We start from the raw sequence: 13088 nt of genomic DNA, 5'->3' as shown, positions 1-13088 counted from the left end.
AAATGTGAATTCAACTGAAATTCAATAAGTGCAGCATGGCACAGCATTGACTGTTACAATGCAGCCTTTATTTAGCTTTTGTTGTGTCAAATTAAGACAAGCCTTTGTTGTACAGAATGTTTATAAATCTTTTTTTACCCTAAATAATGTTCTGGAAGTATACTCAGAGATTTGACTTTAGAGAGGAGTGTGATGAGAAACAGGAGGGGAAGAAAGAAGGTAATTTTGAGTAATCTGAAGGATTAAAGTACAGTCTCCATAACAGTGTCATGTTATGCTCCTTACCCAATGCCATCAGCTGCTCTTATCTGATCAAATATTGGTATAAAGGTGGGGGGGTGTTGCTGGAGCTGGGTAGCAGCTGTGATTTGTGCATCATCATGAATGTGTCTACAAGTTTGAGGGTGCGCCTGCCGGTGCTCGTGCTGGTGTTGGAGGTTGTCATTATAGCTCTTTATGCAGTGTTTGTTACTTATGACGACAATGCCAACGCTAAACTGCAAAACAATGAGACCAACCCGATGGAGAACTCCCTGTATCAGGATTATCCCTTCTTTGCAGATGTGCAGGTGATGATCTTCATAGGCTTCGGCTGCCTGCTGGCCTTCTTCCGATTCTACGGCTTCAGTGGGATGGTCTTCAACTTTCTTACAGCGACATTCACAATTCAGTGGGCGATTCTGATGCAAGGTTTCTTCCAGTTTTACTATGACGGTAAAATTCACCTGGGGGTGATCAACTTGCTTAATGCAGAGTTTGCCTGCGCAGTGGTGCTCATCTCTTTCGGAGCCGTGATTGGGAAGACCAGTCCTGTTCAGCTCCTGGTCATGGCTTTGCTGGAGGTCCCTGTCTTTGCTGTGACAGAGTGGGCTGTATTGAAATATGTTAGGATCAATGATGCAGGTGGCTCTATTCTTATTCACCTGTTTGCCTGCTACTTTGGTCTAGGGGTGACATTTGTGCTGTACCGCCCAAGCCTGAATAAGGGGCATGCTAAAGAGATCACTAGTTATCATTCTGACATCCTCTCTGTAATGGGAACCTTGTTCCTCTGGGTGTTCTGGCCTTCGTTTAACTCTGCTCTGACCTTTAAGGGTGACGATCAACACAGAGCAATACTCCACACTTTTATAGGTCTAAGCTCATCCACCATCACGGCCTTTGCACTCTCTGCAGTTTTCAGTAAGAGAGGCAAACTCACAATGGCTGATATTCAGAATGTGACTCTGGCAGGGGGTGTGACTGTTGGGGCTTCTGTGGACATGATGATTTTCCCTGTAGCTGCATACGTCCTAGGCGTCATGGGCTGTACTGCCTGTTTTTTTGGATACAAGTACCTGACCCCCTTTTTGGCCAGACACATGAGGATCCAAGACCAGTGTGGTATTCACAACCTGCACGGGCTCACTGGCCTTATATCATCCATAGCAGGGATCTGTGCCATCCTCCTAGCCACTGAGGAAATCTACGGACCCAGCATGTACCAGACCTTTTCTCATCGTGCTCCACGGGAGGGAGATCCCAAGCTCCTGGAACTGCAGAGGCTGATTCCTGGTCTGAAGCCGGGCTTGGGTCGCACTGCGCAGGAACAAGCTGTCTACCAGCTGGTAGCTGTCATCTCCACCATTGCAGCATCTACAGTTGGTGGGCTGCTCACTGGTTTGGTCATGAAGCTGCCCTTCATGGCATCACCATCTGACAGGGAGTGCTTTGATGATGAGCTTTTCTTTAACATGCCCTCTGGCTTTGACAGTGAAGGGCTCAAGATCCCCATAAGCTGTGATGAAAAAGGACAAATGAGGTCTATGAACATCAAAGTCTGAGCTGTCACTCAGAGGCAGTCATTATGAGTCACTCCATTTCTGTCATTACAACAATTTCAAAGTAAAAGTGTGAAATACTAGGGGTGATAGGGATGATATGATGCATAATGTGATGTACTGAATTATATATATAACTTGAAATAAAGTCTTAAAAAATATACTGATGTACCTTTTTTTAATTTATAACGTGTTGTAGCACACACATACAAGCCATGCTTTCACAGACTGATTTAATAAAATCAATAGCTTCATTTCATTTTTCCATTTTACCTCACATTTATAATAAACAGTAACTCAGAGCTCACTGTCCTCAATGAATTGTTTTTACGATATATCCATATACTATATGTAGTTCTGGGTATTTGATCACAGGGCTAGACTGCAAAGACTCCCACACCAAAGGCATGCATCTTATCCACTGCGCCATAACCACACCAACTTCTATGATGTCTGAATCACATCTTCTATGATGTCTACTCGTTGCCTTGGTTAAGTTTAACTCACTTTGCACTGGGAACTAACTCATCATCTAGCCTGGCTTCTGGGATTCTTCCTTTGTGCCACAGTTTACAAAAAAATACTTCTTCTAAGCACTATCGTTGTGGTTAGACATTATCTTAAGTGTAAGAATGTATAAGCTATTTGAAACTATACATTTGGATACATGATAGAGTCAATCATATGTTTTCTTTTATAGGTTTCTTTCTCGCAACTTGCATGCACTTTTAACTGTTTTCCCACATGCCACAACAACTTGTTCTGTTTTACCAAAGTTGTCAGTAGACATTTTTATCTGAGGTTGTAGACCTCACCTGGTGGTGGCCAACGTGATACACAGTGCGAATTGTGATTTACTTTAATCAGCCAACCTCTGATCAATTAACAAGCCAACAAGACCAAGAATCTGACAAAAGACATGACAGTATTTGACAGTGTTTACTTGTTACTTTTTGGTTCAAAAGCTATTGACACCCAGCCGTAATAGTACAGTATCTCCTTCTCATGCTAGCTAAAGAGGGTAAAACATTAAGCATCTGAGATATTATTATCTCACTAACCTATAAAAGCCTGCTTTATGCCAATTCTCCTGGCAACTTATCTGAAGATCAAGATTAAGCAAACTCTTATATGAATCCTCAGTTAGAGAGTGTATTGATTTACACTATCAATGCTTGCTACTTTGTTTATCTATAGATTATTGGGCCAATTTAGCTCTTTTATTTTTAATTAAAATTTTTCTACCAAAGATTTGTACCTTACTAAAATAGAAAAAATATGTTTGAGTCCATAAGAGGTTTATTGATTCCTTTTAAAAAAAGATGATAACAGGTGTGGGTTTGTGCAGCCAAGATTGTTAAATAAGGTTAAAGAGATTTTATCTATCACCACAATGTATTTTATCAATTTATGGGGTCAATAAAGTGCCTTATCTAATCATGGAAAGGAAAAGGAAAAACAAAGTTCTTTCAAGTTTCCATGTAAATTGCTTTCTATATAAAATTTACAACTCATGCTGATACATACTTGTTGCTGATTTGATCCTCCTCTGAAAATTGTGTCATGTTTACAAATTACAAAAAATTATTTGGGGTACCAAAACAGCAAACACATCACATTTTGAAGAAGATATTGCACATATAAAAGAATCAAAAATATCACATCACCGTGGCTATGACATCTTTGACATTGGATGGCTACTTATCGACAGCAGCGGACTGTCTGATAAGTGAACAAAGGATGGACCAACATAACCTCTGACACTTTGTGTGGTTGCCCACAAAGATTGTGCCAATTTAATTACCTCTCATGACCTCACGTAACCTCACTTTTCTTTTTAGCACACAACTATACTTTGTGGAGGTGCTACACATACTATTCTGTGAGGATGTAGCCTACTTAGGCACAAAACTTGCAGGATACAGTTTCCCATATTCTGACAATATAAAGTTGTAGAAAACCGTTTGCAAAGCACTTTGATGAAAGCATATTGCTATTACTTCATTAAAATAAAGTATGTCTACTAATAATGTCTAATGTCTACTTGTCAACCCTCATCACAGCTTATAGCCTTAGTGTAGATATAACGACACAGAGATCAAAGCTAAACTAAAGCTAAAATTAACATAATTGTGTGTAAAATAATTGCATTGTTTTCTTTCTTAAAACCTTTAATCATGTGGTGACCCCTCAGATTTCTTTTGGGCCCCTCTGGGGGTTTCTGACCTAGATCCAAACTTAGAGGACTGACCCCTTGAATATACCTTAAAGGGTTAAACTCAAAAATGCTAAATGTTACGGTGTCACCAAAGTTATTACAATTCATCCTGAGTGGGACAAGAATTGTCTGTACCAAATTTTGTGGCAATCCTTCACGTAGATGTTGACATTTTTCACTGTATAATTACAAAAAACTTTGGGCTGCTGGCATTAGATGAACATATATTGGCAATCCATCTAACTGATTTTGAGATATTTCAGACTGAACCAAAGTAGTGGAATGCCTGTGCTGCTAGCATGGCTAAAAACACAGTGTCTTTAGGTTTTATGGCTATCAAAATATATCAAAATGTCCATCAGTCTTTATTCTTACTTCTGATTGTTTTAAATTTAATTTTTTTCGGTGTCTGTGCTTATTGTTTTTTCACTCTTGTTGCATTAACTGAAAATAGTGACAGCGCTGATGTTGGATTAGATTTTGCAGTAGAAACTCTTCACAGTCATGTCAAGTCAGTTCTCTTTATATAGCACAATAGCCTAAGTGAATACTGTCTGAGTGAGATGCAGTAAAAGTATAAAATAGACATGATATATTCTGCTCTGTAGCTAACATGCCTGTTTTTTATGCATGTCACATGAATACTGAAAATGTTTATAAATGATAAAGACTTACTTTAAACAGTTTACTTTGTATATTTAGTTTTATTTGGAGTTGCCTATTATCTCAGTAAAGAATCAGTGATTTGACAGGTTTAAACATTAACCAATCAGAATTGTGTTTTGCTCATTGTTACTGCAGTTCGATGTTTGAGCTTCACTGTGCAGAATGGTTTTATGTGCAGGGTTTGACACTAGAACGCTGTTTTCACTTTTATCTTACGAAGGGGGTTAAGTTTCTCTGAGCTCACCTTAAAACAGAGTTTGACACATGTATGTGTTCACTACAAGCATTGTTTTGTCACAACTATTTCGGAAGCCAAGTGTGATGAGAAAACCTGAAATCTGAAACTTAAAATTAAACTTTTAGGTGGAAAAACCATATCAGAAACAAATAATTAGTCAAAGCAGAGTATTTTATGTCTTAAAACATGCCTGAAGGGGATCTTTAATAATGCATGGGTATCATTTCAGTAAAGATCACACAATTAATTAATCCTAGTGTGATTTAGTATAGAGTAAACATGCAGGGAATTAACAATCAAATGCTTTGCTCTTACAGAAACATCAGCAACATAAAAACAAGGCACGTCCACAGAAATGCATTGAACATTCTCCAGTAAAACTACTACAATTCAGTTAGTTTGCATGAGAAGTGTGACATGCACTACATCACTAATGAGAAGTGTTGTCAAACAACAAGCGGTGTCATCCTGTGGTGGCAAGTAAAGTTGCACAAAGGCCATTTGTGGCAGCATCAACAATCATGCTTCTCTCAGAGATGGTTGGCGTAACCCTCTTCGCTGTCTGCAGTGTCGATGGTTTTGGTACGCTGAGTTTGCACAGAAGCGTATAGATCAGACTTCGTGGAGAGGGCGTCTATGTTGCTTTCATCTTCCTTCTCTGACTCCAGCGGCAGCTCCTCTAACTGAACTACATCTGAGTAATGTATCTGTGGAGAGCTGCGGCCAGAGTGCAGCCTGGGAGCCTTAAGGGTCAGGTTGGCATAGCAGTCCTGAGTTTTCAACTGGAAGGAGAAACACAAAACAGTAATGGAACATCTGCACATGTACAGAACAGGTTTATGGGAGACATTTTAGCAAAGCTGTCTGAACTAATTTGTACCTTTTTTATGCTACTCCTGATTTTCCTTTATTCTTTATAACAAAGTGCTGCTGTGAATGGCAATGGTGTGTGGAGTGATAGCAGATGTGGAGAATGATGGTGGCCCTAAAGGTAAGACCTCAGTCTCTGTAAAGGAGTTTAAAGACTCTACCTGTGAGACACAATTTACTCTCTGTTGATTGATTCTCAAAGATGAAGAGCTGAGAGACGAGTGTGGAGCATCAGCTTCGGTAAACAAAGTCATGCCTGTGAAAAACAACATCACACTGTAAACAGACACAGATAAGGCACAGAGAGAGACACACGTACAACACACTTACTTGTCTCCATGAAGCTTATGTTTCCATAAATAGGATTATCTTCCATCTGCCTTGAACTCCGTCTTAAATTGAACAGAGTAAATATATGGTTTTTAAAATTGTCAGTGTAACAATGACTTCTACCATTACAGAGAACATAATTTTGTCTTTTCCTTTGGATAGTGGATATCAGGGCCACATACCTTCGTCTTATCCTTGATTGACATATTCCTTTTCCTGTTGCAGTATAAAAACATAATACATTCACCATCACATGCATGAAATTCATTTGTTTAGGCTGGATTTTTTAAAGAAAATAATGTAATTACCTGAGCAAAATTTTGATACGCAGCAAAATATATTCCAAGACAGTGAGATGATCAGCACCACGCTGATAAAACCAAATAGCATGTATAGATTACGATCCATAATCCCTGGAGAAACAGAGAAAAATAATTATATTTATTATGGATTGTCTAAAATAATTAAAGGTACCTCCCAGACTGTTTATTTGTGAATGACTAGATATCTATTTTTAGTGTCTGGAGGCTCTAAATTTCCATTTCTCACACACATCAACACACAAGTTGCTAATTGTATGAGAGGTGAAAGCTACTACTCACATTAAATATAAATAGAAAATGCTTTCCACCCACACAGTGACCCAATGAATGAATCAAACAAAGTTTACTTTAGAAAATGGCACTGGTGGTGGGTTTAGTTATTGAGGTAATTTCACAAAAAGGCAGTTGAGGCATAATAATAACGCATAAAAGACACCAATACAGCATTAAATATTAAAATAAGGAAAAAACAAGTGAATGATACACACATGAATTTAGTTGGAAAAATGTAAACTTGTTTTTGGTCAACCTGCTGCTATTTTCTAACACAATCCATGAACGAGCCAATGTTCATTATCAGGGCAGGCAATTTGGGCACAGAATTGAAGAGAGCTGCAGGGTCTGATTTGTGTCTATGAAATCTGAGCCACAGTGACCACTGCAGCTTCCTACACTTGTTGTGTCATTTGAAGTGAAACAGGGAGTTAGGTTTGTCCAACTGGAAGTATTACAAAAGACAAGAGGCCCAGTCAATGCCAGGCTCTGTACTTTAGCACTGAACATTTCTATCCAACATTTTAGACAAAAATCCAAATGTATGCTTCTACTCAGCACACACAATCCCTGTTGGGGAAAACAAGGCAATAAAACAAATAAAAAACAAATCATGGAAACGAGCACCGCTGTGGTGCCCTTAAACAAAACATTTACACTGCCACTTTCTTGTGTGGATCTGCAGTCGTGTGCAGCAGAAGATGTGGTTTTTCTGAAACACTCACACATGTGTGAACTGCTTGATTGCACAGTTTAGTAAGTCATTGTTGCAAGAATTCATGCTCAGCAAAATATGCTGGATGCACTTCCTTCTTAAAAAAACTGCAACGCCTTGTTTCAATCCAACGTACTGTAGCAGACTAACATCTCACTGAACCCATATTTTGCTTGAATAAAGTAAAATATTCAATCAATACGCTATTTGTTTTGCCACACCAAAACCTCAGAAATAAAATTTTGAGAGGTATTATGCAACGTTTCACATACATTTCAAATGAATTCATCTTGACAAGATGTGTTTGGTGTCTTTGAAAATCTTGGGAATTTAATTAGAGTTTAAAATTGTGTTTAAAAAATGGACCCATCAGAGGGTCTGGTTGGGTTAAATTATTATATTCCTGTAGTATTAGTCAATGGGGTGTAAGAAATGCGGCAAACTGCCATCTTTCTGGGAAAATGCACAAGACAAACAGATCGCATTGAGTATAATCTGATGCATTGCACCTCAAATAATCAAGGGCGTAATTTCGGCTGGGGATGGGAGGGGACATGTACTTTTCAAAATCCTCTTTTTGTCACTTTTACTGTTTCAGAGTTCTGATTTTCTTACTATAATCCATCCATCGTCAACCGCTTATCCTGCGCACATGGGGGCCAATCCCAGCTGACATCGGGACCCTGGACAGGTCGACAATCCATCGCAGGGCCGCACATAGACAAACAACCAGTCTTACTCACACTTAAGGACAATTTAGGGTCATCAATCAACCTAGTCTGCATGTCTTTGGACGGTGGGAGGAAGCCGGAGCACCCGGAGAGAACCCACGCAGACACATGCAAACTCCACACAGAAAGGCCAATGAAACCAGGGTTTGAACCCGGGACCTTTTTGCTGTGAGGTCACAGTGCTATCCACTGTACCACCGTGCGGCCCTTTCTTACTATAATCTTCCTGAATATTGTGCTCTTACTGTCCAAACATCACAGTCCAGGTGAGGGAAGAAAGGAGTTGATAAAAATGTTAATACAATCTGTGTTACCTTCAGTTATTACCATGGGCTCACAGCAATAAACCTAACAAACAGCTGATAAGGCTGTAGCCTATGCAGCCTGAAAGAAAGTAATTAAGTAGGGGTTAAATTAGGCCGGGCTGAGCCCTGGCCCCGATAGAAATACACTCATCATCAAAAGGAAGCGTAGGGATTGGATTAAATGCAGGGAACCTTGAGATAATCACTGCCCATTAGTGCTGTCAAAATTGGCCAAAAATGCCCCGAGTGCAAATCACTCTCTGTGGCCAAGTTGTTTCATTATTGTACACTTGACTTTCAATCAATGAAAGTGACTTGTGACTCCTGTCCGTTATACAGTGCATTCAGTGCCACATGAGAACTCGCAAGGCAGACTCAATTTTTGGTTTTACATTTCAATTAAATAATCAAGTTAATTAAAATTTTTTAAAGCCAATTTATCTTCCTACTATGGTCTTTTTTATGTATCATTTTGCTCATAATGAACTAAACTCCAGTCTGGAGCTTAACATAGTGCCTACACTCTACCGGGTGAAAACGTAGTACATCACATTAACTAACATGGTACAGAACTAAAGGTCAGTTGTCTCTCTCTCTCTCTCTCTCTCTCTCACTCTGTCTCTGGGTAAATACTTCTAGGAAACTGCATCAGGCTACAGTGCAGTGCACCTGTCCACTGTAGCTTTACTCAACAGTACACCTGCTTCTACACCTACTAGGTTAGGTGGAGTGCAAGTTAGGCAGGCGGGTAGGGGTTTGAGGTACTGTTCCATACCCTCATACTAGCCCACAAAAGCAACCTGCAAAAGACAAGCAAACCAATCTATCCACCAGATCAGCTCCCTAAGTCTGGATGAATTAGCTGATGTTATCCACTCATGATATTATTGTTCTACATTATCTAGCTAGAAGTTCATCTTCGTTAGTAAGCAAGCTAACATTAGCAAGCGAAACTAATATCACAATTTATTTCTCATGCTTTGCAGTGATGTTAGCTTTGACTTTGTGTTCGACCGGACTTTGAAGTTAATGGACTCCATTTCTGAACTAACGTTAGCTAGGGTTGCACAATGCTGGTGCTGTAGGGGAGCAGAAGAGAAGACACTCAGGAGCACCCATAAATGTCACATCCGTTGGAGTCCACTACCAACTCTGAAGAGTAATTCCTGTCTAGGGATATTTATCCTTCCTCAACCTACAGAGAACTATTGGATATCAGTTCAAAATAAGACTCTGTGCTTACCTGCGTTAACCTGAGTCATCTTGTGTGTCATTCAAGTTACATATAATATTTTCTAAAAAATCATTTCAAGCCTTGGTTTATTAAGGAAATCAATCCCAGAGTTCATCCTTATCAAGACAGCTGCATCAGTCAGTAGACAAGCAGACAGAGAGGAGAGACAGAGTCTGACTTAGGCTACTGTTTGGAGCGTCACAGGCTGTCACCTTACTTTAGCTCAACAATTGATCCTAACATGACCTGGGGAAACCTATGTCATAGTACCCCTAAAATTATTTCACACATGTAAATTGCTTCACATTCTTACATATGGCCCCTTATTCTCCTTAAAAAGATTTCCTGTGTAGTTTTTTGTGTGCAGCAGTGCTTTGGAGCTGATTTTCTACAAGAGGGTCCCTGTTTTTGTACATCTAGTGTAGGCTATGCAAACTAGGAAGCACACAGATGCGCACACGGTGGTGCGATACACAGTCCTGCCAATGGGACATGCAGACATTTTGAGAAGCTGTTGCTCTAATCTGAATTCCAGCCTGCAAACCCTATTTGTGGCTGTTCAAAAACCTCCCCCTAACCAACCCAACTATGAACCATTTTATATTTCAAACGACTGCTCATCCTCAAAGTTTCACATCTGAAAGCAGCCTCAAAAAAGCATTTGGTTCTTCCACTGTACATGAACAAGAACTATTTTCATAACTGAGTCATTATCTTGCGTGTAGCCTGCTGCCTATATGTTAGTCACTTAGCTAACTAAGATCGGTTCATGTGATAGCATATTATAAGGCAATACTGCACAATGTGATGCAAAGGTGACAAACTGCACATTGTTCGGAAGCATATGTGACTTTTTATTCACTGGGCATCCCATTTGTTATACAATTTGTCATTAATTATTTCCACAACTTGGTGAAACGGCAACAAGTCTGGATGCTAAAATGTCACATGACAGGGGGGCAAAGACTGTCTAAGGTAAGGTAAGGTAAGTCCTTCGCTTCTGTTTCAGCCCCATGGGACTTTATTTTGGGAAAAATATGTACAGTAGTTGAGAGACAAATGATTTTTTAATCCCTTTTGAATTGTGCCCTGAGGGTTAGGTTAACACTGAATAAAAAAAAACTCCATATGGTACCTTTAATAATATAGAGGCTCAGAGTGTGTACATGTCTTGTTTTATATGTTATGTTATGTTGTGTGTGGACCCCTGCCTCAGTGGCAACTAATGGGGATCCAATTACAGAATTCGAATGAAGAATAAAGATGGTATCATGTCTAAATTTTGTTATAGGCAGACCATTAGTATGGCAAGAATATATACATCTAAAATGTAATATAAATAAAATAATATTATTGTTTGCATTGTGGTGGTGTGTTACTTCATCTCAATGTGAAACACATTCTGTAGGCTACATGATGTTGCATGTCGCCTTCGGGCAAAGCAGCACCAACCTAATTAACTCACTGAGTTATACTTCAGCATGCCTCTGAGTGTGTTGATGTAAAATGTGTGTGTGTGTGTGTGTAAATAACAAGCTGACCTTTTAGTCCAGTCACCCTGGTCTCTACCATACCCATGTGTAAACCTGTTCTTTCTTCCTGTTTTAAATCTGTCTGTGTACACATGGGCCAGTCTGACAAATCTGTTCCATAATTTTTGTGTCTTTCGTTTGGTTTGGTACAGACGTAATTTATTTAAAGCAAAATTAAACAGTTTTGACCACTTGGGGCAACAGAACAACATCACACAACATTAATATATTATCATCTTGTAAATTATGCCCATTTACACATCCAGCAGATACGGAGCAAGATTAACATTTATATTGAGTCGTGTGACACAGACACTGTGTGTCTGCCGTTTGATGCTTGGCAGTTAGTAAACTGTTTTTCGTAGAGCTTTTTCAGTAAAAACAGCGGCCTACTGCAACTGGAAACAATGTTTACGACAGACTTGGAAAGTGCAAAAGCAAATGGTAATTCATAATCAAAATAAAAAGTGTGAAAACCACTCACTCACTCAGCAACCTCGCTCAATGCTAGAAGACATTACACTAAAACACAATGTTGATAGCGAGGACAGGTAAATACTGTAACATCTGTTTTAATTACTATGTTTTAATTACACAGTGACAAAAGAATCACCATTTTAGTTCTCTTTAACTCAATGTATTAAATCAGTAAATATACCATGTTAGCTTACAAGCCCTTCTTTTACCAACGGTGATAAACCATACTTCATGCCTCTGTTTGTTGTCGATTAACACTAAATCCAGAGTAAGGAACAATCAGCTTCTATTCTATTCCAGTTGCAGCTCTCGCACTTAATGTCAAATTCAATTGCTGCCCAATGTAAGTGTTGATCTGGTCGTGTATGTTTGACCTTTGAGAAGCAAATGTCATAAAAGCCCTTTCAGTCTCACATAAACCCTTGCATCAAGAATGATCACATTTAGATGGCATTTTCAATATCTTCAGTCAAGACTTACCACCTAAAGATGTTCCATTCACACAGTACGCCATGGCGATAAAGCTTTAACCAATTCTCACAATTCTCTGTGTGCGTGTGTGTGTGTGTGTGTGTGTGTGTGTGTGTGTGTCTCTCTCTCTCTTATTATAATGTGTATACAGTGATAAACAAGACTATAGCAACCTCACACAATGTGATGCTACTCATGAGAAGGAGTGTTTTACTTTACAGGATGTGTGCTTTTGCAGAAAACCACAAACTTTTTTTAGACTGAGAATAACATCAAGGCAAAACATGTGAGAACATCATTTGACAAAATTATGGAATATTTTCCACACAAAACAGTTTTGCTTTATTTGTTCTAAAAAAAACATTTTTCACTGAAATTATCCTGAAAAGTCCTTTAATTATCTTTGAGAATATAAAAAGTCACATTTGACATATTAGCCAGTATCATTCTTAAAGAGATGGTGTTGTGCTTTTTGGCTTTTCCCCTCTCCTGTATGAGTTATATATCTTTTTTGTGCATGTAACAGGTTTGCAAAGTGAAAAGTCCAGCCCAAAGGGAGTTCCCATCTCCCACAGAAAGCTCTGCTCTGAACCGCTTGAAAACAGCTCGTTTGTAGTCCAGCCTTTCACTTCCTTTACTTGTGACGTCACAATGAAAACGCGTCATAAAGCTTGCCAAGCAGCTAGCGGGGTCAGGCACGCCCTCAAACCAAGCTAGTCTGAGCTGAGGCCCTTTGGCTCAACTAGCCTTTGTTTGGGTTTCCATTTTAGATATGTTGTACCTGCTTCCAGGTACTTTTTTTCTTATCACCTCACCTCCATTCCAAGCGAGCTGAGGGATTCTAAAATGTAACGTGAAAACACGACAGACTGCTGATTGGTCAAA

General features: G+C 39.2%; 1 protein-coding gene across 1 annotated transcript; it reads left to right on the top strand.

Annotated features, from left to right (window-relative positions):
- The first annotated feature begins 380 nt into the window (after positions 1–380).
- On the top strand, positions 381–1823 carry LOC123986904 (ammonium transporter Rh type B-like). The gene has a single exon (XM_046075325.1). The coding sequence runs from the start codon at positions 381–383 to the stop codon at positions 1821–1823; it is 1443 nt and encodes a 480-aa protein (XP_045931281.1).
- The last annotated feature ends 11265 nt before the right edge of the window (positions 1824–13088 follow it).

The sequence above is a fragment of the Micropterus dolomieu genome, linkage group LG18 (genome assembly GCF_021292245.1).
Source record: "Micropterus dolomieu isolate WLL.071019.BEF.003 ecotype Adirondacks linkage group LG18, ASM2129224v1, whole genome shotgun sequence".
Lineage (NCBI taxonomy): Eukaryota > Metazoa > Chordata > Actinopteri > Centrarchiformes > Centrarchidae > Micropterus > Micropterus dolomieu.
Note: the sequence above shows the minus strand (reverse complement) of the source record. Positions and strands in the feature narration are given on the sequence as shown.

Coding starts and splice junctions, on each gene's coding strand:
- LOC123986904 (XM_046075325.1), top strand. CDS start 381: ATGAATGTGTCTACAAGTTTGAGGGTGCGCCTGCCGGTGCTCGTGCTG.